General features: G+C 44.5%; 1 protein-coding gene across 1 annotated transcript in view; it reads right to left on the reverse strand.

The window, feature by feature from the left end:
* Plxnc1 (plexin C1) overlaps positions 1-27,405 on the reverse strand; it is a 152,530-nt gene that overhangs the window by 78,165 nt on the left and 46,960 nt on the right. The window contains exon 5 of the mRNA XM_038314540.1: positions 10,179-10,293. Within this exon, the coding sequence (XP_038170468.1) occupies positions 10,179-10,293 (115 nt within the window). The remainder of the gene's footprint in view (positions 1-10,178; positions 10,294-27,405) is intronic.

Below are 27,405 nucleotides of genomic sequence, written 5' to 3' on the forward strand. Positions count from 1 at the left end.
CACTAAACATTCCCACCCAAACACAGGATTTTATTTTCATCTGCATGGCTGTAGGCTGCGGTTTATTTAACAGGGTGTTTCTTGATCTTCCGGGGTTAAGATGCCCTTGTCACCTCTTTATTACTTCCTATGAATGCTATCAGATAATAGCTCAATCTGCTTTTAAAATTAGCTATGGTTTTACTGTGTGGTTAAATAAACCAAGAGATATACAGGAAGAGGGTTTTGTGAGTGTCTGCGTTTTGTGCAAAGGTGTAGTGTGTTTGTAGGAGCAACAACAACAACAACAAAAAAGCCTTGAAATTCCAAGGTGCTAAACCAAATTTCTCCAAATGGTATGTCTAAAGCAACAAGGCAGCTATCTCTCCCACTGAGAAAGGAAATTAAAGGAATTAAATGCTAGAAGATGCACTGACATCGGGCATAGGAAGAAACCTGGTAGGAGGATGGGTTGGGAGTTGGGAAGCTGGAGGGGAGGAAGAGGTGACCCTGTCACCTGTGATGGAGAACGAGGACCTGGGACACCTGGGAAGTCTCTTCCAGGCTGAGTTCACCTGGCCTGAAGTCTATGCGTCTCTAGGAGACATTTCCTACCTATTTCTGAGGCTGTGGGTTGAGCCCAGGGCATTCCCTTGTACATGCTAGGCAAGCCTTTTGCCACTAATGCACATTACCAACCCAGCTGGCTGCCATCTGTGATCTCCCTGCCACAGCCTCTGAGTAGCTGCGGTAACAGGTATGTACCTCCACAGACTCCAGAAGACATAAGCATAGCAAACTGTTCTTGCTAGCTCATCTTCACAGGGGACTGAGCTCTCAGTCATGCCAGCAACTTTAGCCTACAATTTTCTCTACCTCACACACGCTGGTGCCTAACTATGTGTTTCTTATGTATGTGCGTATAATACTTGATCAGTTCAACAAGAGTATCAAAAATGGGTATCTAAATCCTGTTTTCATCAGCTCTTTAATTATTCCCCATTTCCTTCCAGTTCTCGCAAGCAAAATTTTTACATAACTGAAACCATTCTGCTTATTTATTCTATAAATAAACAAGCTCCTAACATGGCCAAATGCTGTACAAGGCACAAAAAAAAAAAAAAAAAAAAAAGACCTAGCAAGCTAAACAGCTATAGTCCTCGTCTTTCTAGGGTTTATCCTAACAGACAGACAGACATCCCGCTAGACTCGCAATGGAGGTCACATGGCATCCACAGACCCTCAAGAGATGACAGAAGCCTGGGCTATGGTAGCACGGTGAAATAGAAACAGATTCGGGAAGCAGTCTGGAGATAGGATGAGCAGGATTAGAAGGAAGGGCGTGAATATAAGGATTCTGGTGAGGAAATGGACAGATGAAGGCACCAGAGTTACTCCATGCTGAGATGGGACTTGCTGAGGGAATGGAAGGCTGGGAGATCAAAATTTCACTTTTGAGTTTATCTCAAGTTCAAGATACTTGTACGACATCAAGAAGATATATCAAGTTGGCCCTGAAGGTCAGAGGATCAATGTGGGCTAGACACAAATGAGACAAAAACCTACACAATGGAGATATAAACATACAGATGATATATAAAGCCGTGGAAGTGAATAGGATTATATGGGCAAAGTAGAGCAAAAGGATTGAGTCCACACTGGGTCTTATATATCTGTTTAGAGTCAAGGAGCTGTGCTGTGACAGCCAGGAGTCTGGAACATAGGGACGGGAAGAAAGAGAGGGTGTGTGGTGCTTTAAGTGAGAATGGCACCCGTAACTTATTTTAATACTCAACCCTCAGTTGGTGGAACTTTGGGGAGGGATTAGAAGGTGCAGCCTTTGTGGAGGCGGTTTGTCACTGGGGGGTGGGCTTTGAGGATCTAAAGACTCATACCATCTTCAGTGTCTCTCTCTGCCACCCACTTACAGATCCAGATGCGAACTCTAAGCTGTTTCTACCATCATACCTCTATTCCATCATCACGGACTCTAAACTTCTGAAACTGTAATCCCAATGAAATGCTTTATTTTTGAGTTGCCCTGGTCATGTTTGTTTGCTTGTCTGTCTGTCTGTCTGTCACAGTAATAGAAAAGTAACTAAAGACATGGTGTGTCATGCAAAAGGAGTGTCTTAGTTAGGGTTTCTATTGTTGTAATGAAACACCAAGCCCAAAAAGCAAGTTGGGGATGAAAGGGTTAATTTGGCTCACACTTCAGCATTGCTGAAGGATGTCAGGACAGGAACTCAAACAGGATAGGATCCTGGAAGCAGGCGCTGATGCAGAAGCCATGGAGGGGAGCTGCTTACTGACTTGCTCAGCCTGCTTTCTTATAGAACTTTGGACCACCATCCTCAGAGCTGATCCCTCCCCCACTGATCACTAATTGAGAAAATGCCTTACAGCTGGACCTCATGGAGGCATTTCCTCAACTGAGGATCCTTCCTCTCTGACGACTCTAGCTTGTGTCAAGTTGACACACAGAATCAGCCAGTACTTGTTCCACAATCATAAGGAATGGAGTTTGGGTCCTAGTGCACACATACAAAGCTGGGCATTCCTGCAGATGCCTATAACCCCAGCTCTAAGCCAAGTGGACCCATAAGGATCATTAGAACTTGCTAGCTTCTAGCCTACACCAAGAAAGTGTGTGCCCCAGGTTCAGGGCAAGATCTGGTCTCAAGGAATAATAAATGAAGTGTGATGAAAGAGGAAACACCTCCTGCCCTATTTTGGCCTCTAGGTATGCACAGCCAAACACAAGCATTCATATAAACATATAAGTCAACAAATATAAATAATTAATTAACTAATTAATTAATTAAATATTTAAAAGAACAGTGCCAATCAGCCTGGTATGAGAATGACTATAGAATAGCTACGGAGGTCAGCAGTGACCTTAGCAAGAACAGGGTCAAGGGTCAGTGAGGCAGAAGCCAGTTGGGGTTAACCCAGACAGAGGAGACACTATATTGTTTCAGGTACAGAGGGAGGAGCTCATAGCCAGGAAACCAAGGTTTGTTTTTTTTATGTGACCCTGGGTGGCAAGTGAGTGGTTAAGAAGCTGAAACTCTGGCTTCCACAGTGATTTGAGTGGGAAATGTCCCAGAACTCAGGTATCTGAATACTTAGTCCCCAGTTGGCAGCACTGTCTGGGGGAGGCTTAGATGGCACAGTTCTGCAGGAGAAAGTTCATCACTGGGGTGCTGGGGCTGGTGTCAGGCTTTCAGAGAGAAGCTGTGTGCTGTTTCCAGTTTGCTCTCTCTGCGTCACGCTTCCAGTTCAAGACAAGCTTTCAGCCTCCGACCCCCTGCCTCCTGTTGGTTACTATGCCACCAGTCCACCATCACGGACTCGCTCTTATCCCCCTGGAACCTTGAGCCCAAATTAACTCTTCCTCCTCCAGTTGCCTTGGCCATGGTGCTTTACGAGAGGAACAGAAAAGCAGCTCAGAGAGCTTCATAAACCCAATATGAGCATCCTTGCTAAATTCATGGCTCTTTCCTAAAAACAGCCGAACCAAGAGGGAAGGATGCTACAATGGTCAGATGGGATTCCAGGGATAGTGGCAATGTCAATCAGATGGCCACCAACACCGGATGGAAGAACTCGCTGTTCTACAACACTCCATCATGCTGACATACAAGTATCTATTTTACTTAACTTTTCTCCTTATAATGCCAAACAGGTTTCTAATGCTATAAATGCCACTGGCAAAGCGGCTTCTGCTTAGGGTTTTCTTCTTTCAGGTTGCTCCCTCGGATTCCATGCCTGGAATTAGTGATTTAAACAAACTGAGTATATTTATTACTTTGGAAATGTACTGCCAAATTGCTTTCCGAAAAGGTTGTGCTAATTGGCATCAGCAACACTGGGTGTTAGCATAACTTATGATCGCTTTAATTTGTATTTATTTCATAACTAGTGAGGTTGAACATATTTCCATATTCATAGCTACTTTCCTGAATCTGCTCTGAGAACATATGCTTTTTGACCACTTGGCTTTTTGGTATCTTAATGGTTTTCTTTTTCTTCCCCCTAGCTTTATTATCTTATCTTGAGGGATTCTGGCTATGGCAAGTTCTTTGCAGAGGTATACACTTTAGTTAAATCTTTCCCTCTTGTATCGTTATTTATTTATTTATTTATTGCTAGTGTTGGGGTTCAAGCCAGGGGCTTACACATCTTAGTCAACCCCTCTACTGCTGAACAATACCTCCAGTCTAAGGTTGTTTTTAAAGTAAACTGACTGTATGAATAGTTTTCTTTTGCCATTACATATGTCAGCACTAAGAAAATAATCATACCTTGAAATTATGTGAGGTCTGGTTCCATTTTCTGTGGTATTTTTATGTAAATTTACTTAATTGTACTATATTTCCTTTATATTTTTTCAAGATTTTTTTAATTGACATGTATATACGTGTGAGAATAAGTATGTGCTGTGTGCATGTGTGTGTGTGTGTATGTGTGCGTGTGCGCATGTGCATGCCCATAGAGGCCAGAAGAGGATGTCAGATCCCCTGGAACTGGAATCGCAGGTGGTGAGCCATTCAATATAGGTGTTGAGTTTCAGTCTTCCGGAAGAGCGGCAAGTGCTTTTAACTGCTGAGCCTTCTCACCAGCCTGAATTATACTTTTATATTTAACATGAATTATGAAATAAATGCTTCCATAATTAAGTTATTGCTTTTTAATAAAATTCTTCTATTTCTCTTTATTTTATAACATCTGATCTTTAAAACGCTTATATTCATTTCTGGGTTCTGTTCTATGGGTTCGCATCACTATCTTAAACTCAGAACAGACTGAGAATTGCTGTTGACATCCATCCAACAGTATAGACGCACTGTGCAAACATACAATGTATCTGTGCAATAATGTATGTTTACAATCAAGTGACAGTTCTCATGCCTAAATAAACTTTAAAAAAAATATATATATATATATACTTTAGATATTCTAAATCAGCTCATATTATTCCATACTCATTTCAAAATGTAGAAAAATTAAGTAGTAGGAAGGAACTTTTCCTAACCAACATGAGATGATTATAGATATACATATATGTCTTCCCTACCTTCACAGGTACCTTCTACATGTTTATATACACTTAAGTTTTTAGTTGATAAGGTTCTACTATGACAAATTATAAGTAGGTTTGATAGACCACTGCTATGCTTCCTAATTTGTAAAAACCCAAACCCGTCCTGTAGCTCCGTGTCACTACAAGACTGGCTCGGTTTTTACAAGTGGAGGCCCCACTGGGATTGGGAACTAGAGGTTCTCTGAAGGACGCCATCCGGAAGACTGGCCAGCCAGAAAGTAATGAAGAGGAGGCAGGAGGTGAACTGGAGGCCTCAAAGTTTTTTAAAAAGTCAGAGTAAAAAGAGTAAGGTTTTAAAGAGACAGAATATGGAATGAGTAAAGATGTATGTTATTGTGTTGTGTTGTCTTTTGCGTTCTGGACTGGAGAAAGACATTTGATTCTGGGAACTGCTAAGAAAGGTATTTTGACTTTAAAATATGGGCCTAAGAATTTGATGCTTTGGAAAAGAGATTCTGCTTTTGTTTCCACAGAGGATGAGAACCTGTGGATTCATTCCAGATTCATGTGGTTTGACTCACCGAGACCCCCTGAAATGTTGTTGTGAAGTACCCCCCCAAGAATGCAGTACCCCTGCTCAGCAGGAAGTAGTTTAAGAGAGAAAAGCTATGCCCAAATTCCCCAAAAGATTGTTTAAGTGGAGTCCCTTCTGCGGTTCCGGAGCAGCAAACCTGCTTCAAAGAGTTCTGCTCTGCTCCCGGCACCATTTTGGACCCAGAGCGAGTGCAGCTCAGACCGAAAGGAGAAAGGCAGCTGGAGCAGAGCTTTGTGAGTTGGTTGCCCAGGCCCAGTCAGTGCCTGGCCAGGGGGACACCATGGTGGTGCCAGGAGCTGCGGCAGGGATTGGCACTCTTGTATCAAGAATGACCTGTGTCTCCATCTCTGTCTCTCTCTATGTGTCTCTGTCTCTATGTTTGTCTATGTGTTTTTAAGTGTCAGCTTAGTTCCTGGCTCGCACAACCAGGCCTATAGTGACATGGGAGCTACAGGGCTGTTTTGGGTTTTTACACTAATTACTATCAGGAAAAAAATACCCAAGACAAACTTTTGCAAACAAACAAACAAATCTTATCTTTGGTAGTTTCTCCAACAAGTATCTCATAATAAAAGTGACTTTTAAATACAGGGAATACACATTGCCTCCGAAGTGTGTCCCTAAATATTTCTATTGCTTTTATAAGTGGAATTTTTTTTCTTATTTTGGTTTTTTGAGACAGGGTTTCTCTGTAGCTTTGGAGCGTGTCTTGGAACTAGCTCTTGTAGACCAAGCTGGCCTCAAACTCAGAGATCCGCCTGCCTCTGCCTTCCGAGTGCTGGGATTAAAGGCGTGAGCCACCACCAACCATCTGGAAACTTTTCCTTAAAGAATAGAGGTTGAAAGTTTGTTTATCTGACACACAGTATGATTGTTGGTATTTGAGTATTAATTCAACATATGTAATTAGATTCATTTACACAATGTTTTTTGATATTTTTAAGTTCAGGGGGCGCTATGGATCAGAGCAAGCCCCTTTCAGACCAGGACGCTGCTCACACTAAGTGTGTGCTCTCCTACCCAGTGACAGCCTGGACTCCCAGAGCAGTTTTTTAAATGTATATATTTAGAATATATACAACAACTAAGAATTAGCAAACAGTGACATTTTTCTGTATTTCATTCCTAATTACTTATAATACTTGCTTCTAGTGTGATTGGACAAGAAACACTGTTGACAGAATGAATGCTAGGAGAGTTTCTTCTTTCCGTTCTGCTTTGTGGAAGGGTCTCTCTACCATCTCTCCTTAGGTCGCTCTGTGGACAATGACTTCATTCCTCTGTCATAATTTTCTTGGTGGACAATTTTCAGTCAACGCCGAATCCCTTTCTACTTGTTTACTGCACTGCTCTTGTTTATGGGGCCATGTCTACCTGATGATGCAGATTCAGATTTTAGTTGCCTTCCTTCTCCATTAACTCTAGCTTGTCATTCCACTGGGAAAGCCACGCCCACAACTGTATACAAAGCCTTTGTACTGCTCTCCATGTTGGTCATGGCTAATCTTAGTTGTCAACTTGACTGTGTGTGGACTCAACTCAAACCCGAGCAACTGGGCGCACCGGTGAGGATTTTCTTGATTGAATTCAAGGTCAGAAGACCTGCTTTAGATCTGAGCCACACCTTCTGATGGCCCATATCAAGGGGGATAGGAGAAGGAAGCGTCTACATTTTGCCTGCTTGTTCTCACTCTTGCTAGCAAGTTCATCCATCCTGTTGCTGAGACATTCTTTTGCTATTATTAGAGACTGCTTCTTTGGGATTCCAAAGTAGATGGAAGAACGGCAGCTCTCTAGAATTTCCCTGGGACTCCAGCACTAGATTGGGACTGTGAAGACATTCAGTCTCATGTACTGAACCAGATCGCTGGCCTTTTGGTTGGGAGACATCCAATTTTGAACTTCTAAGACCACAGCCTGTAAGCCATTCTAATAAATCACGTTTTAATACCTATATGTGTGTATATATATGTATATGTATATATGTGTTCATTATGCACACACAATGTCCCCTCTTGTTCCATCCCACCATCCCTCCCTCTAAATTATACTTCTTTAGAGAACCCTAACACAATGCTCACATAATCACCTGGAGACACATGTGCACAAACAGAAAATTTCTGTTCAATAGCCTCTTGCTCTTTTCGCTAAACAAAAACCTCAGAGAAATCCCTCCTAGACGAACAGGAACTACTCTAATTAATTCTTTTAATTATGTATTCCTCAGTGAAGATGAAGATACCCTATTTGCTAGCTGTTTTGTATAAAGAAATAATGCTTCTTCTGATGAACAAAGGTTCTGTAATTTATGGGCTTTTCCTCTCCCCTCCCTACCCCCCATTACCTGCAAAGGCACTAGAATGTTACCAGGAGTGATGGGCAGCAAGCAAATGGTCTTTGACCTTAGCTAATAGATTGATTTGGAGACAACCACAGACTGTCATCTCTTTAGGTAAGGGTCGGGTATTGTTGAAACAATGGCACAAGCTTTCAGGGAAGTCATAGATGGCCAGCCATGAACTAAGAAAAATACTTTGAAATAACATGATCAAGAGGAGTCGGATTTGGGAGTGTAGCTCAGCAGTAAAGCAGAGAGCAAGTGGAAAGGACAGAGAGAGGGAGAGAGGGGAAGAGAGAGGGGAGAAGAGGGGTGAGTTCTTAGCCATACGCCCAAAAGAATCAATCCAGAGCCAAGGAGGATCCAGCTCAGTGATAGAACGCTTGCCTTTGGCACGCGTAAGGTCTGGGTCTCTCACGGATACTGCCTGGCTGGCGGCTAGGGGGTGTGAGTCCAGAGATCATTTTAAAGACTAGCTGAAGTGAGTGAGATTGCCAAATGGCACTTGAGGTCACGTCTGAGGACCTGAGTTGGATCCCCATGGTGAAGAGGGGACCCAACTCCACTAGCGCGCTTACCACATCCACGCCGTGGCATGCACAGCACACGTGAAATAATAAAATGTAAATTTGAAGTACTAACTAAATTCTCGTCTCTAACTTGTAGACAGTGATTTCATGACTGTGTGGGAAGACTCGGCTCAGACCCGTGGTGAGCCACAGTGGGGACTCCGGGCGGGGAAGAAAGAACTAGTGGTTGCTCGTCTGCAAGCCTTCTGACTTGGTCTTGTTTGAGACAGGGTTCTCACTGTGGAATCCTAGCTGGCCTGAAACTTACTGTGGAAACCACGCTGCTCTCAAACTCACAGAAATCCTCCTGCCTCTGCCTCCCAAGAGATTACAGGCGTGATCCACTACTCCTTACTGGGTCTAAGCATGTTTTGAAAGGTTCCAGATGACCTATAAGTAGCGATTTAGTTATAGCACCCCTTGATCGGTAAGCTAATTTTATAAGTATCACTTACAAACTGCTTTTTCATATGACACAAAGGTAAAGTGTTACTTGTAAGGGTTCTTTTCATGACAAAGGAAAAATAGCTTGCGCAATCCTAACCCTTATCAGAGTCCTGAGAATATCAAAACGTATTAATACTTTCTGCCTACTACGTCCCACCAAAGTCGGCTGCTTTTTCAGACCAACCAGCGAAGAATCTGGCTATTCCTGGGTATGGATGGCTGAACTCCATTTACCCCGAATCTGACCCCCCCGGAACGAGCTGGCAGGCGCGTGTCTGGAGTTTTGGCCATCGGCCTCAATCCAGAAGACGGCTGAAAGTGACAAGAGCAAGTCACTGTCAGCCCAAGCGTTCTGAGGGGTCACGGCCGGAAAGTTGGGTTCTTTTATTATTTACCAGTCATTAAACGCTCTGGCTTTCCTTTATTAAATGTTAAGTCATCTTAAGTGGCATGGTTCTTGCGATTTGAAATGGCAAAGTGGAAAGAGAAAGTAGCCCATTTCCTTGTTAATGTGGCATTCAAACGAAACACAGAGCGTGCAGAGACAGGTTAACTGGCTGCTGACGGGGACCCTGTACAATTACTCATAACACAAGAGCCGTGATTAGGGAGAAAAATGTCTCCTTACAGGAAGTAGTGTGCAGGGAATTCTGTTCCCCTCGGGGCAGGGTAGGCATGTGTAACAGGGAGAGTTCTGCTCCAGGATGTTCCTCATGTCCCTTCTCTCATAGCAGGTCAAGAGCTCTCCAGGGGACCTGTCCACTCTGTCCGTCCTCCCGCGTTACTCTGCCTACGGACAGTTAATTCACAGGCTGAACACAGTGGTGTAAAGACTGCCTGATCAAAACCAAGTCCCACCGTGAGCCACGCTGCGGGAATTGCTTGACCACAGGTCTGAGCTTACTTTTCGCTATTTTGAAAATCAAGGTGTATCCAAAAAATACATCTTCAACTACTGAAGATTGTCTTTACCTAGCAAGATGGCAAACCCCATGGCAGGGGAGGGCTGTGCCTTAACTAGGTTATCACTGTGTCCTTGGCACCTTGCAAATGGATGGCATCTGGTAGGCCCTGCCGTTCACCAACAGAATGAATGGACTTCTCTTGCTAAGATGATTTCATTGTTAAACAGTCTTCTTTATACCCAGAAGGAAGCTGTGCTATATAAGACAATATCATGGAGACAAAAACGTTTCTCCTTACCCTCTCTCTGAGGTTTCGAATGATCTGAATTTTAGGGCATTTTTTAGGTCCAGATGAAATATCCAGCCAGTTTTCAAGGCTCCCTGCATGTGTGCAGTCTCCTCGAAAAGTGCACCTAAAAAAACAAAAACAAAGCAAAAATCAACAATAGATAAATTGGCAGCCATACACATGCCCGTTAACTACAATTGTCTCGTGATCAGCTTCGGAACGAAACACTTTGTACAGTGGGCTGTTGATTTTGAGTGCTAATAGGGAAATGATAAGATACCATGGAAAGCAATGAAGAAATAGCAGTGTGTGTGTGTGTGTGTGTGTGTGTGTGTGTGTGTGTGTGTGTGGTTTCATCAGGTCTAGGAGCAGAGGACAAATGTTGACAACATGTTGAACTTAGACCCCTAAGCTATCTCTCAAGATGACACCGTCCAATACATCCATCCAAATCGCCTTCTCTCGGGGATTCAGAAACAAAGAGTTCCTGTGCAGAAATTCCTCCTAAGAACAGGCCAGAAAAGGTTTATATTTTGTATACATTTTAGGTTTGCAACGTATTGCTAGAAGACCAACCTAGTGAGTGATTCATTTTGTGTTAAAAAAAAATAATAATAAAGCTACTGTTTGCTGCCTTCCAACATGACGATTAAATGAAAATATTTCAAGGGCAGAGTCTGCCCAAGAATATAATAAGACATTCCTTAACCATCTGCTCCGGAACATTTATTTAGACAGATACCAAATTATATCAAAAGATACGAGAAAAACATTTTGCAAGGCCACTTTCCCAGGTCAGCCAGCTCAGAGGAGGCCCCAAATAAATCTTCGGTTGTGGCCAGGCCACATACTCTGATAAATAGATAAATAGATGCTTTCAAGCTGCGATCACTGGCTTCCTTGGTGTGTCGTCCCCACTCTAGGTCACATTCACTTACCAGATGGGTCACCAGTCCATCAGGGAGAATGAACACCAAGAACCACATTGTCTTCAAATGGCACGGCACCATGTAGACTCTCCATGAGTAACATGGAGTAGCTTGAAAGATTACACACACCCTCCGGGCAAAGGGTGAAATGAAGGTGAGGGTGCGTGAAGAACCCTGAGTTTTAAAAGAAACTAAAAACCCACGATTCATGAGATTCCCCACACATCTAAACGATGGCAGCAATCACTTGGGGGCGGGGGAGCAGTGCCGTTATGAATGGGCCCCAAACAATACATCTGACTTCAAAAGATTTTTATTTCTTCTTCCTCTCCTTTCTCTTTTTAACTCTTAACAATTTAGGCCTCGTGGCTTCTCTTGATTCTGTGCTCATTTGAATATGCCAAATATAGAACAGGAAGTTTGGTGAGTTTCACTAACCACCATCGCCAAGTACTCTTAGCTTGTAGTCCACCAAGAAACTGGGCTCCCCAGGAGCCTATCTGTATCCCAGCTCCCCCTACGTCTGTGCCAGTCCTCCGACTTCAGAACCAAAGGGCTTTTCATTAGCGATTCTCCAAGGCCATAAATCTACCTGACCCATGATGGCTTGCTCGTCCGTCACGGATGTTAAGTTCAAATTAAACCTCTCTCAATGTCAGAAAGAGTTTGCTAGCTCTGCGGCTCTGGAGCTCAGAGAATACCAAGACTGGGGGGGGGGGTCCTTATTTGTATCCGAAAAGAATCATGCCTGACAAAAACTCCCTGCCTCTTCTGGGCCCTCTGGTTTGTATCAGCGCACTTCCTCTGCCTGGAATGGGGAAGGGGAGAAAAATTAAGCCAACTCTACAGAGACTGGAGTACAAATATTTTTTGCAGGCTCTTAATGCTGACTGGAAGTCAAGGCCTAAGGCTGCCAAAAAAACAAGTGTAAAATATTTCATACAAATAGTGCTACGATTTGCCAATTTGCGGGCAGAAAAAACCAGCCACGCCACAGCGCTATCGCTCCCTTCTCTGAACTATAGCATTTCTTGTTGGAGCCACACATTTTGATATTTGATCATATGGTGCCTTGAATTACAACTTAACTGTCTCATATGTCCATGCCATTTCTCCCCCAGACAGCACTAAGCCCTTTGAAGGAAGAGAGTATCTTGATGTTTCTTTAGCAAATCCCTGCGCGTCTGCTAGCATGAGAAGCAAATACTAGGGTTTCGATAAATAGTTTTGAATGAACGGATGAAATATGAAATCTCTATAGGTCTCTTCTGCAGGGTTTTCTTTTTTCTTTCTAGAGCTGTAATTTATGTTTGATTCCTCTTTCTGGCAAAGAGATTGTTTTTCATATAAACCAAAAGTTTAGAGCGAGAGATCAAATTAGGAGTTAAGGTTAGTTTATTTTTTGAAAAAGAAAGTGAGACAACCTATATATAAACGGCTGTTCGTTTTCCACTCCTCATGAAACAAAACCTGACCATGTTGCACGTCTAAACATAAATTCTTTGTTTATGTAAGAAAGGCATCTCTGAAATTCTTTAACTCTCATTCTTTGCCCTTCACCGGTTAAAAAAATAAAATGAAAAAAATATATAAAGTAAGCCACAAGACTGAGAATGTATGACCAGATGGTGGGCCAACAGCAGTATCTTATTACTTCTCAAATATTACAGATTGTAGAATCTTCCCGAGAGCACGTTACCCACACATTCACATTTCTCAAGGAGGGGGAGCAGAGCTTAGCGCTCCCACATTTTAGTAAACAAAACCAGGGGCTTCGAGATGATTCCTTTGGAAAATTATTCTTATTCTTGTGGCTCAAGCAAGGAAATGGCCAAATGAATGAATCCTCAATTCATTGCCCGAATGACATTGTTAGGCATGACGTATGAGGTGGTTCAGTCCCTAATGGCTACTCTCACCCCTCCCGATGGGCAGATTCTCCCTCTAACCCCTACAGGGTGGCATGTAGATCGGGGTGGCCTCAAGATCACAGTGCAGGAGACCATTGATGTCTCCAAACATCAGATCCTTCTTCCTCCATCTCCCATGGGCTAGAACTTCAAGCAAGCACTCGACTAGCGACACCCTACATCTCTTCATTTGCTCCACTTCCGTTTTGCCAGGCCATGGATAGGCGGGAAATTGGAGTCAACTTAGCATGAGTGTGTCCTGGAGAAAATGTCAGGGTGTGTGTGTGCTTTTAGCTGACGCTGTCCTATTTGCTATCGCCTCTTCTGGGGATCTGCCTTCATCCTCTCCACGACTGGAAGTCTGACTCTGGCAAGGAGCTTCTGGCTATGTCGTTCCATGGAAGAAGGCAGCAGGTTAAGAGACTTTAAGAAGAGACACTGAGTTCACCAACGCTAGCCTTTCGTTTCATAAAGGCTGTAAGCATCCATGGGCGTGGAGCGCTTTTGGCCTAAATGCTCCCCACTAATCTCCACCCCCACCCCTCAACACTGCTGCACTAGGGTTTCAGTTTCTAACATGCTTTTGAAAAGGACACAACATGCCACATCTGGCCCTAAAACTCCACATCCTTCTCACGTGAAAACTACATTCAATCTCAATAGACCCCAAAGACTTAACTGGCCCGATACCAAATCAAAATCAAGACTCTCACCTAACGCATTTATGGGTGAGACCCTAGGCATGATATATCGTGAGATAAATTCCTCTCCAGCTATGACATGTGAAAATTAAATATGGTAGCTGAGTCCAAAATACAATGATGAGACAGGTAGGCAGATATTCTCATTCTATAAGAACACCTAAGCACAAAGAAACATATAATGGATTCCATGTAAGTCTACAACCCAACAATGTGGAGAACATTAAATCTTCAGGCTCCAAAATAATCTTCAAGTACATGTACCACATCCTGGCACAGGGTTACCAAACACTCAGGCTGCTATGCCTCTAAGGTTAAGATTGGCTTAGTCCACTTAACAGCTCTCATAATCTAGGTCTTATACCCGTAGCTCAAGGGACTTAGTGGTGGTATAATTCTGAGGTCTCAAAAACTGCCCTGTTCTCCTCATCCCTTGACTTTCTAGGCATTGGTATAGAAGATACTTTCCATGCATGATGTGGGATTTCCCTCTGTATGCTGTGATTACCACTGATGAATAAAGAAACTGCTTTGGATTTATAGCAGGGCAAAACTTAGTTAGGCAGCCTAAACTGAATGCTGGGAGAAAGGCCAGAGTTAGAGGAAGCCATGTAGCCCCGCCATTAAGCCATAGCCACATGGTGATACACAGATTAATAGAAATGGGTTAAATTGATATGTAAGAGTTAGCCAAAAAGAAGCTAGAGCTAATGGGCCAATTAGGGATTTAATTAATACAGTTTCTGTGTGATAATTTGGGGGCTAAGTGGCCGGGAACCAACAAGCGGCCTCCTACTACATAGGCACTCTCTCTTTGGCCCTGTAGGAGGTTTCTGCATAGGCTCCCAGGCTGTCCATGATATTTAGATGGAGGCCACCATAGCCTCCCAGCTCAGCAACTCTGCATAGCTATAAAACTAGTACCAAGTAGACGCTATCATGGTCTACCGCATGCATCCTCCAGAATGTCAGTCTAAGCTGTATCTAGGCCTGCTTGAGCCACAGCTGGGGTGGCCAAGGTGCACTGAGCCAGATAACAAGGAACAGAGTCCCAAAGTGGCCTGGCAAGTGAATGCTGAGGACCTTAGGGCACCTTTCTGGAAGCTGTATCCTGAAGGATACAGTTACTTTGAAGGAATGTATCTGAGGTCAATCATCTGCTATATCTTGAGGAACTGGAACCTGGTTGCCTTTCTTCTATGGTAATTTCTAGTAAACAGTCCATGGCCACACTCCTAATTTCATCGTCTAAAAAATCTCTTCATTCTTTATCTGGACAGCTGATAATTTTCCAAAACTTTCTCCCTCTTCCCATTTAATTACATACAAACTCTGAATTTCAATTACGTTTATTCTTTCACATCTTACTATATTCAACAAAAAGTAATCACACAACTTCTTCAATATTTGGCTTAGTAATCCTTCCACCAGAGACCTTAGGTTCCTCTTCCACAAAGTCCCTGGACACGGGCCTAGTTCCATCAACCTCCTCGCAACTGTTTAGCAAGGACAGTGGGGTGGTTTGAATGAGAACGGTCCCACATCGGCTCACGTACTTGGACACTTGATCCTTAGTTTGTGGCGGGGTTTAGAGAGGTTATTTAGGAGATAGAGCCTTGTTGGAGGAAGTCTATCACTAGGGGCATTGTTTGAGGGTTTACAGCCTCACCCCACTTCTGGTGTGTGTTTGCCTCTCCCACTTCCCATGTACATATGACATGTGATCACCTGACTTCCCACTCCTGACACCCCATCACGATGGCACCAGCCAGGATGGACTTGATCCCCCTGGAACCGTAAGCTAAAATAAATCCTTTCTGTCTTAAGCTGCTTTTGGGGGAACGCAGTGACAGAAAGGAAACGGATACAGGTGGCCTCTATTCCCATTTCAGAATCCTTGTTCCCCACTCCCTCCTGAGACTCATCAGAAAGCCTCCACCATCCATAGTTCCATGCATAGTTTGATCATGACCATGTATATCATCTCTAAGAAGTCCCGGGTTTACACCAAGGTTTAGGTCAAGCACCCACATCAGGTGGCTCACATCTGTCCATAACTCCAGTTTCTGGGCACCCAACTCCTTCTTCTGGCCTCTGTGGGCACCAGGCATGCCCAAGGTGTACATACACTCAAACACACAGGCACTACTTATATGCTTAAAATGAAAATAAATGTTTAAGAAAGGAATTACCCTTCACATTGCAGTAAGGTCTTCCCCATGCTGCTACCCCAGATTCTCCCCAGGCCCAGTTCCCAGCCAGGACTACATGTCAGGTATTAATTATATCATCAACCTGGCTTCTCGGGACTAATGATGGTCTAAGTCCATTCTGGGTTCTTATAACAGGACACTGCAGACTGGGTTATTATTGTGAAGAACAAATTACTTTTTTTTTCTTACAGTTCTAGAAGTCCAAAGTTGTAGGGTCCAGACCTGGCAAAGACATTTTTGATGCATCTCCCTATGGTGGAAGGGTAAGAAAAAGGCAAGAACAAGAGACAGAACTCACAGCCTCAAGCCTGTGTATAACTGGGTTAATCTATTCCTGACTACAAAGCTCTCATGACATAAACACCTCCCTACAGGCCCCACCCCCGACATGCCCTACCCCAACAGACCTCATCCCAACAGGCCCCACCCCAACAGACCCCCCCTTCCAACAGGCCCCTCTTCCAACAGCTCCCCCAACCACCCCCTTTCTCAACAGGACCCACCCCAATAGTCCCCACCCCCAACAGGCCCAACCTCCCAACTCCGCTTACAACACACCTTTTGCCAGGATAGGATCAATCTGAAAGCTGTAAGATCTCAATTGCTATCTGTGATGCTCACTTTAATGGCAACTTGTCACAGATTAGAATCATCCGAGTAAACAGCCTCACCAGAGGGCTTGTTCTGATTGCCTCGACTGATCTGGGAAGGACCACCCCAAATGAGGGCGGCACCTCCTGGCAGCAACCCAGATTATAAAGGGCATTTTGCTCTCTAGGCCTTCCCGCTTGCCTCTTAATTAATTCACCTGTTGTTGATGCTGATTCCTTCATTGACATCAGAACCAGTGTTTCCAGACCACTGTTGTTTGCTGGGAACTAGCAGTTCTCTACGAATCTTCCAAGTTTCGGGCCACCAGAGAGAGACTGCAGAGGTACCCAGACTTGGAGACTAGGTAACTACTGGGTTCTCAGCCTCCTCACTGTGGGACAGCCATGGTGGGATTACTCTAACTGATGTGGCACCCAGCTTCAAGGACCAAGCAACTACCAGGTTCTCAGATAGGAGACAGCAGTTACTATTTCAGTGAAGCTAATTTAATGTACACATACATACATAATACATACATAATACATACATACATGTTCATATATGCTTTGTTCCTCTAGAAACCTGAATAAAATACTGTTTTATTTTATTTTGTTTCTATTCCTAATTATATCTTATGCCTACATGATAAAGTCAGTAAGCAGATAGAAATCTACTTGAAAATTAGAAAATAAAGCTGTCCAAATGAGAAGAAAAGAAGTTAATTTAAATTTTCAAAAAAGCTTTTCTTAGGTGAAAAACTATGTGGTAACAATTAGTGCATGCAACTATTTAAGAAGCCTGTTCTCAGTTTACTATAAATGTGTTATAGAGCTCAATTTGTTCAAAATAATAATAGACTTTAATGCCGCCACTTGAATATATAAGAAAATGGACCACCTCCCCCATCTGTAACCCAGAAAATATGTTCCAAATCTACACAGTCCCTAAGAGGTAAACAGGGAGCTTCAGATACTTCTAAGCTTGCTGTTTGAAGTTCAGAAAGCACTCTGATACATTGAGTTTGCTTCCGAAGTAAATAGAAATCTGTGTAGCCCCTAAGATCCCTGATAAGCTACCCCACCCAAGTATGGAGGCAACAGTATTGGTGCTGGGCACTGTTTTAAAGTTCACAGCCTGCTCTCACAACTATAAGCTCCTATGCCAGTGGTTCTCAACCTTCCAAATGCTGCAACTCTCTAATATAAGTTCCTTATGCTGTGGTGACCCCCAACCACAAAACTACTTTTGTTGCTACTTCATAACTGGTAATTTTGTTACTGTTAGGAATCTTAATGTAAACATCTGTGTTTTCCAATAGTCTTAGGCGACCCCTGTGAAAGGGTCATTTGACCTCCAAAAGGGTTGAACCTACACATTGAGAACCACTGTTCTTTAGGGACGAAGTAGGCTCATAGGCACACAGGTTCACTCACTGTTACGCGGCTGTCAAGTGGCAGAAGTCTGTCCTTGGAATTACATGCTTGACCACCTAGCTGGACAGCTTCCTAGGACTTTAGCCACCATTTTCTAAAGGGCACAGGATAAGGCCTCTCAGGGTGCCTCCTTGTTTCCTGGGCCTCAGCAGAGTTTACAAAGTGTGGCTAGACTCAGGCAAGACAGGGAAGTGAGTCTCAGGTACCAGAAAACATAGAGAGGGTGAGGCCATCTTTTTTTTTTTTTTTGGTTTTTCGAGACAGGGTTTCCCTGTAGTTTCTAGAGCCTGTCCTGGAACTAGCTCTTGTAGACCAGGCTGGCCTCGAACTCAGAGATCCGCCTGCCTCTGCCTCCCGAGTGCTGGGATTAAAGGCGTGTGCTACCACCGCCCGGCCGGGTGAGGCCATCTTTAGCACAAAAATCATGGTGAGGTTTCAGGTGAGAAACACTTAACAGGGAAATTCTAAGAGGCTTGGATTTTGATCATCACGGCATCCAGTTCTGCTAAAGATTAAAATCCCTGGTGGACTTATCCCCACAAGCCTATTGTGCTCCAAAAATTGCTTGCAAACCATCTGCTTATAATATAAAATATATTTCTTCCATAGAAATAATATTATAAGCAGTGATTAAGTTTCCAGGTTAGGCCACAAAACCCATTTACCCATAATGTAGCCTTGATATTATATATCTGCAATAAAAGAATAGCAGAAAACAAGGAGACTGTAGCCATTTGAATTATATAGCAGTTTTTCTTCTTCTTTATTTATTTGTGTTTCTGCTCAGTTGGTAGTCTGGGAATGGTGCCCAACTGGATTGACTTTTAAATTTATTATTATTGTATTGTATTTGTATAGCATTTCTATTTTTTTTAAAATGGGCATGGTTTAAACTATCAATTGTTTTCATGCGATCACAAAGGACAGGAAGACCCACTTTTGAAACCTGAAGTTTCCAGGTAGGTGAAGTGCCCCTGTGCTGGGCTGGGTTGGGGGAGGGGGCAAACCCTGAGAATCTGACTCTATTAGGCTAGAATCGCTCAGTAAAAAATTTACCACTTACTCAACCTTGAAATAGAAACTCTGAGCACAGAAATGTAACTCCTACTTCCTGCCACTAGAATTGCATCAGCATCCTCTAATCTAATTGTTCACCAAGAGCAGACCGTCCCCGAAGGAATCTGATAACTAAATATCAGGTAATTGGCTCGAATGTGGGGTGAGTGTGACCTGTGCCAAAGATCCTACACTGATAAAATATTGGGAAACTTTTAACAAGCCAACGATCCAGCTTCTCTCCCCTCACACAGGCACCTGCATCTTCAAGGGGGGATGTTTCCTCCAAGAGCATCCCAAGGTCCTCGGCTAAGTGATTTGCAACAGAGGTCTCCGTCTTTAGGAAAGGGACAGAGCACAAAAGAGGGACCAGGTGGTCTGCAGAGTCAGGTGACATTCATTACAGTTGCCAGTCCACGAGATGAAGGAGTCAGACTCCATCAAATGAAGGAGAATAGGAAGTCACTGTGACAAACGAAACTCTGAATTAAAGGCTCCCAGAATCAGGAAGGGGGAATGCCAAAATACAAGACCAAAATAACTTGCTAAGAAAGCTGAAAAATTGGATCTTCATCATTGATCTGCAAGTCACTCTACATGAGAAAACTATACTAATAACATGTGAATCTAGTATTCTTAAAAAGGCAAAAATGTCTAGCGTGCCAGGCAATGCCTTTCACATGATTTCATTCATTTATTCTTCACACAAAAACCTACGAAGTAACTATCACGATTGTCCCCAATTAACAGATATGGGGAAGTGTGGTTTAACAAGCCTCCCCATTACTTTCCTGAGGAAGTTATCATGTAGAAAAACTGAGATTTTGAATTAAGCAGGATGGTATGACAAGACCATGTTCTCATCTTCTAGTCTGTGTTGGCACTCACAACAGTTAACACAGTAGCTAACTGAGGACCCTTCCCCTCAGACCACTTTGTGCCCGTGACAGAAAGTCATCAGTGGGAAACATTTTTTTTACAGCTCCAAGGGCTAGGAAATCCAAGGTCAATGGCTTGTATCCAGCAAGAGCCATTTTGCTACCGCATCCTATGGCAGAAGACAGCAATGCAGGAGGTGTGCATATATAAAACAGTAAGAAATCACAGTTGCAGCCATAATCCCTTTCATACGTTAGCCCATTCATGAGTGTAGAGCTCTCAATGAACTAAACATCTCCCATGAGATCCCACCTCCCAACACTATTGCGCCAGGGGTTGTTTCCAGCACAGGCTTTTGTTGGGGGGGGGGGGGGCACATTCACACCACAGCACCTTCGTTCTGCTATGGATCTTGCATTATTTCTAAGACCAGTAGGAAAAACTCATTAACCTTCACGAAACAGGCATCACTGCTACTACCTCCATGTCAAACGCAAGGAAACTGGGGAACAGGGAGGTTGGTTGGCATGGCATCTAGTGTCTAGTGACAGCATCCACATTCTTTGTGTCATAGTCAATTGTTCAATATTTTTATAGTCTTCCATAGTGGGAACATAAGTACCAAAGTGATACTATGTTGATTTTCCCAGGACGTGTCCATATAGGAAAATACAGGTTATATATGGAATTTAGTGAGATGTTAGTATTTAGACCAAGAAGTTTGGGTTAAATGTTACACAAAACTAAAAAGGCTTCCTGCTGCAAGTCTCTGGGGGCCTCAACTATGCCACCGTGCCTTATAACTTGCCAAGGCTAGGCTGAGTGAGGCACCCACTCTGAACTCTTGCCCAGTGTTATCTTGAGGGACTAGAAATTCCGGTTACACACACCAGGAAGCTAGGCCCAACTGTTTTGACTGGGAAACTGTGGAAGTTTGAATGAGAATGGCTCCCATTAGCTTGTATATTTAAATGTTTGTTAGTGGACCTATTTGGGAAGTCTAGGGGGTGTGGCCTTGTTGGAAAAGGTGTGTCATTGGGGGTGGCCTTCAGACACACACCAGGTCTAATCTGTCTGTCTGTTTCTGGCTTCTGCCTGTGGATCACAATGTAGAGTTCTCAGCTACTGCCCCAGCACCAGGCCTCTCTGCTTCTCACCATAATGATCATGAACTAAGCTAAAACTGTAAGGAAGCTCCCAATTAATTAATTAAAAAATTAGTGCTTTTTTTTAAAGAGTTGCCTTGGCCATGGTGCCTCTTTACAGAAATAGAACAGTAACTAAGACAGCAATAATTCACATGGCAGAGTCAGAAAACTTTGTATCTTAATTAACTAAACAAATACAAAATGCTAGTGACTAGATAGGAATCTGAGTAATAAGGTTGACCAGATGTCCCTTTGTATAGTTTTTCTATACTGGTTCAATATCCAGTATATTTTCCCCGGAACAAGGGTGAACATGGCACAAGGCTTCTTAGAAGACTCTTAGAGCTCTTCCATTCCCCAGAAGGAAAGAGATTTGGGGTGTCTCCTTGTGTCTTGAAAAGCATCTGTTAAGAGTATCTGTTGACTATCTACTTCCCACACTAATATTTTAGCTTCTCTGGGGCACAGCCTTGTTCATCTTTGTTTTCCCCAGAATTCAGTCAAGGATCTGGCCCATTGCTGGTATTCAACAAGGGTAGCCGAGTTGGAATAAGAATTAAAATTTAAAGGGACTAAATTCTTGACCGTGTCTCTATGATACCAGCCTAAGTCGTTTCATTGATTTCTGTTCATGAGGTCGGTCTGTTAACTGGCACAGTGGAAAATCAGTCTTTGTCTCGGAACTTGGAGCTGTTTAGCACACATAAAACACATTTGCAGACTGAAGCACTCACACAAAAGGGATTTGGGGCCTTTACTCTGTGTGGTTCTTCAGTGAGCGAAGGGCGTACTAAGAGTTTTCACATTTCATTTCCAGTACAGACCTTATACAGGAGAATGTCGGGAAGGTGTTTAGAAAAACTAGGTAGTGTGGGAACAAAAGTGACAAAATGATGCCTCTTGGGTTCTTCCGGTCTGGGTTCTACCACTATCACACACACCCCGTGTCAATGAGGACACTTTTTAGGCTCTTGGGGTCCATTTCTCCAGCACTGACTAGGTGGCAATAATACTACAGGCCTTCCTCTTGAGGGCCATATCAGTTCCCATCTTGCCTATGGGACACAGCGCACAATCCAAATAACAGGATGGAAAAAGCCTAGCATTGCAAGCTGCTACAAGAGGAAAAAACTAAGACTGGCAGGCAGACCTTGGGATGCAGATCTGAACAATGTATGCAGGAGGGGAAGAGCTGCTGGGAACAGACAAACATGAGGTCACAGAGACAAGTGAAAACATTTGAGGAATTTTTAAAAAGCCAATCAATACATGCTTATGAAAGTGCATGCTGCCTTTGATAAGGTCATTTAAAGAAAGAAAAAAAACACCCTTCCATTCCATTAAAACCTGTGTTTACTAGAAGGGGTGCTCTTAATGGGGCTCGTTGGAAGTCAGAGCATCACTTAAAGAGATGGTGGGGATAAATACTGGAGCTGTGATGTTGAGGCCTGAGGTGCTCAGTTGCCCACATCATCTACCAAACCAACCAAGCTGGCTTCTGAGCAATGTGATCATAGCCACTGTCACCCACCTGAGAGGTCAACAGCGGGGCCACGTCCCTCAATACTCTATGCCTCTTTACCTCCTGCTTCTGCAGTAAGTAGGCTTAGCTCATATAGCTCTTCCAGCAGCTAGCAAAGGGGAGAAAGAACCCAGGGGACTCAGCTTGGCCCCAGACCCCATTCTAGTGTGGGAAGGTTCCCTGAGCCCCTTCCAGCATTCCTAATAACCCAGATGCACAGGTTCAGCCTGTGCCAGGGTCATTCAGGAATGCCCCAAGGCCGGAACAGCATATTCCTCTCTGCTCCCCACTGCTTCCACCCCACAGACAGTTGTCCTACTTGTTTCTATACAATTAGTCGGCACAATGGGGTCCTCACAGGAGGAGGAGGGGCCGCCCCCAAATCCCATTATTATCGTTATCACCATCATTACAGTTGCAGTGGACCAGAGAGAAGTGTGACACCGCACAGGACACATCCTCAATAGGAAAGAAGGAAGGAAGGTAGCTCTGTCTCCAAGCATCTTCCTGGCCATTCCGCTAAATACTATAGTGACACAGAAGACTGAACATGTTCCTTCTGTCCCAGGAGGGCCTTCCGCCACCCCACCCCCCCCAGTTAAAAACTGCTCACTTTGCCCCTCTTTCCCGTCCTGCTTGTTTCCTCCCATGCTGGTTCCTTACTGATTCTGAGATGGCCGTCTTCCTCCCCAATGCCATGCCTGCCCAGATCCCCAGAACGCTGCCCTCCTCGGAAATAAGCTTTGAAGGGGTAATTAGTTAAGGAGCTCAAGGTGAGATTATCCTGGTTTTAGAGTTTGCAGTGCCTGGTATCTTGCTAGGAGAAAGGAGAGAGAGAATTGGATGCATACAAGGAAGGAGGCCATGTGAGACTCCAGACCGAGATGGCTATTCTACCATGAGCCAAGGAGCACCAGGTGCCACCAGAAGCAGGGACCTGAGAGGACAGACCTTGCATTGGAGCCTCCACAGGGTACCTGGCCCTCACGATACCTTGGTTTCAGACATTTGGCCTCTGGAAAATGCAACAGATCCATGTGTGCTGGTTTAAGCTGCCAGCTTTGTGGTAACTTCCACTATGGTAACTCCAGAAAACCAAAATCCCTTACTTGGAGGACTTGCATCAAAGTAAAACAATCCGTGTAACTTACTGGGAGCGCTGAGAACATCTGGCATATAGTATCCGTTGATGAATGTGCCGAGCAGTTTCTGCAACTAGAGAGGGCCCTGAGTTCTGTTCCCTTTCTCAGCCCACAGGTTCTTATGAAATGTCCATGCGGGAGGGACGCCATGTCCTTCCTGTCCCTCTGCCCCTTTCCTACAATGGGATGGCTTGGGAGTTGGAGATAAACCCAGATTTGTAGAATCTGAGGCTGGTGAAGAATGACCTCTAAAGAGGTCTACACTCTAACCCACGGGACCCGCGACTATGCCACTTTTATGGGGAACACTGCAAATGTGGACTAGGTAAGGACCTTAAGGCGGGGCGGCTTTGCAGTTATCTCTGAGCCCCCACGTTAGCATCAGGGTCAGAGATGGGAGTGCAGGACCAGCGGAATTTGGCGATGATGCTCTGTTGGCTTTGCAAGTGCAGGAAGAAACTGATGAGGGACGTGACCTACCCTGAGAAGCTGGAAAAGGGAAGGACATGGGACATTTCTACAAGCTTATGGAGAGTCCCCTGAGACCCCACTTCAGAGTCCTCACTTCCAGAGCTGCAGTGTTGGTGTGTGAGGTCCTTCTATCAATGTGTTGCTTAAGTATTGGTTAAGAACAAAGAAACTGCCTTGGCCTGATAGGGCGGAACTTAGGTAGGTAGAGAAGACAGAACTGAATTCTGGGAGGAAGAAAGCAGAGTCAGAGAGGTGCTATGGACCCGCCGCTGGAGTTAGACATGCTGAGACTTTGCTGGTAGGCCACAAACTCATGGTGATATATGAATTAATAGAAATGGGTTAAATTAAAATAAGAGTTAGCCAGTAAGAAGCTAGAGCGGGCCAAGCAGTGTTTTAATTAATACAGTTTCTGTGTGGTTATTTTGGGGCTAAGCTAGCCGGGTGGCTGGGACAAACAAGTGGCCTAGCTCTCCCTACAACAGTGTAGACATTTCGTGCTCTTGAAGCCGAGTGCTCCTCACAGCAGGAGTTGGAGATCAAGGAAAACCCACGCCTATCTTCTCCTCTGGAAAGCAGGGTGGTGAACAGCACTGATCCGTGTCTGCTTAGGGCACCAGGCAGGACAAGCGGGCACAGGATGGAGTCTCCTGGAGGTCTGTATTCAAGGTCAGCTCACTCTGGAGTTTGCTAGCAGGGATGCTACAGGGGCAGCATCCACAATGGAGATCATTCTCTGGGGCTTCAGAAGAGCACGGTCACACGTCCTGTGCTCCATGGCCTGTCAATGCCGAGTTTTAGAACACAAACCTTCGTTCCACTCCTGTGTCTAGGTCCTTTCTGCGTCTGCCAACCCTTCAGGGGTCAGGCATGAGCTGGACCGTGAGGGGCTTTGCTGGTAGACTGAGCTGAGAAATGATCCATTTCAGAGTCCCACACTAAGTACAGCCCAGAGCGGCTGAAGATTTCAAAACAGCTACTAGGGGTTGCCTGAAGGTCTTCCAACTGTCACCACTGGGAGGAAGAACAGGCAGAAGAACACAGGGGAGGTTAAATATATACAAATAATCAAGGGGGCATCCAGATACCCTGTAATTAGCATGTTGGGGGCTCAGTCTCTATCATGTGCATGGGACTTGTTAAGGAACTGGCGTGAATGGCTGATCTTTGCATGGCCCGTTTTCTGAGAAGGACCCAGTCCAGACTCCATAGTGTGACTGGGCCCAAGGAATAGCCACCAAGAAGATGACCCAGGAAGAGATACAAGATAAACTCACTCTACAAGGTACCTGAGGAGGGGGAGGTAGGTCCCGCTGATGCCTGACTTGAGGCAGTTCTTCTCCCATACTGCCAACATGATAATCTTTGCAAGACATAAATCCTTTAAAGACACAGTCCTTTGCTTGAATTCCTTTAATGAGCTCCCAGCACGTACTAATTAAATCTAAACCCCCAGCCTTCACTTCCTGATCCCACCCAACACCCTTATCCCTTCCTTCCTTCCTAGTCAGTGTCCTAGAGACAAAAAATCCAACCTGCCACTCCCTGAACAGGCCTCAGGCTGAGCTGCTTTTCTGGCACGAGAAGCCTCCTACCCCCATCTGCCCTTGGTTTAAATCCACTCGTGCTTCCAGGCCCAGTTACAGACTTCCTTCCCCTCAGAAGCTGAGGGCAATCCTGGGGGTCCCTCCTCGACTTCCACTAACGCTCACACTACCCCAGCACTTTCTGGGAGCCAGACCCCGCCTTTAGTTTCATGGATATTACCTGGCTGAACCCTGTCAGCAGCCCCCAAGATGGGTACACTACCATCAACTCTGCTTTGACACAGAAAAGAATATGCAAGCTATCCACACCGAAGCCCAGACCCTGTTCCATTCAAGGCTTTATTTATTTTGCCGCTGCTATACCATTCAGGGTGCCAGTATGGAAGTCAATGCTGCTTATTTCAAGCAGACGTCCCCTTCTATACCCTGCTCAGTAAAGGACACCTCTGTCTGTCCCCCAAGCTAGGTGTCTGCACATGCTCCCCCGTAACCTTACCAGAAGAGTCCCTGTATTGTGGGTAAAAGAGTTAGAACTCACCACCGGTTGGGCATCTTCTTAGAAGTCCTTCACCCTCTGACCTAATGTCTCTCCTTTGACCACCAATATTGTACCTACCCAGTGCCTGGGCCACAGGAAGAATCTAACTTGTTTAGAGTGGCAGCTCTTCCCTTTGTGAGGTGTTGGGTCAAGGGAGAAAGAATACGTCTTCCAGAAAAAAAGTGGCCACCTCGATCTTTATTTTTCATTTTAGAGCCCTATTTTTAGCATGCCTTGCTCTAGGGGGAATTCAATTAATCACCAAGTCCTGTCAGCGCTCAGTTCCAAATAACTCTCAAACTCTGGAACCTACCCACTTCTTCCCACTATCACGCTAACCTAGCCCCAGTTTCTACAACCGCCTGCTGTCCCATCCGCCGGGTGCCAGCCATGCCTCACGTCCATCTTGCTTCAGATTGCACTCAGCTGCTCGCTTTCCTGATGGAAGCTGGGCAGTGGCTCCTCACGACCCTTCTACCAAAATCCAACTTCCTGAACACAATTTATGAGGCCTTCCCCTCCCTCATCAGCCCTGTTGGCCACGTCCCCTCATCTCCCGCCACGCCTTTGCTACCCCACTGCTCATCCACATTCACCCTCAGGCCAGGAACTCACTATACTCTTTGCTGGTCTGTTCCCTCAGCCAGTCTCCCCTGCTGATATCTGTCTGTGCTTCAGGTTTGGCTGAGTTATCTCTTCCCCGTGAAACTTTCCCCAACCTTTCGCACTTGAGTTAGACGCTCTTTAAGGGTCTCAATGAAATCCTGTGTCTTCTCTGTATATCCTTATCACACTCTACTTCATTTATCTCCTTTACTTCTTGAGAGTTTAGATTCATGCTCCCAAGGCCCCAAGCCCTCCTGTTACCAAAATTACTCATCCATAGTGCCCTTTGCCATGCCATTTGAGAACATGTCCAACTAGATAGAATAAAATAGTATATTTCCCTATCCTACTGATGCTAGGCTTGACTGTGGAGCTTGCTTTAGCAACGGAACATCAGTAAACATGTTGAGAGCAGAGGCTTTGAGTGTATAATGTAACTTAGCTTGGGGTCTTGTGCATCTGCTGCCTGCTTAACAAGAGTAGGTACCCAACGAGAGACATGTGGAACAGCCCAGAGGCTCCCCTGCAGCATGATGCAAACCTCTTGCTC

The sequence above is a fragment of the Arvicola amphibius genome, chromosome 17 (genome assembly GCF_903992535.2).
Source record: "Arvicola amphibius chromosome 17, mArvAmp1.2, whole genome shotgun sequence".
NCBI lineage: Eukaryota > Metazoa > Chordata > Mammalia > Rodentia > Cricetidae > Arvicola > Arvicola amphibius.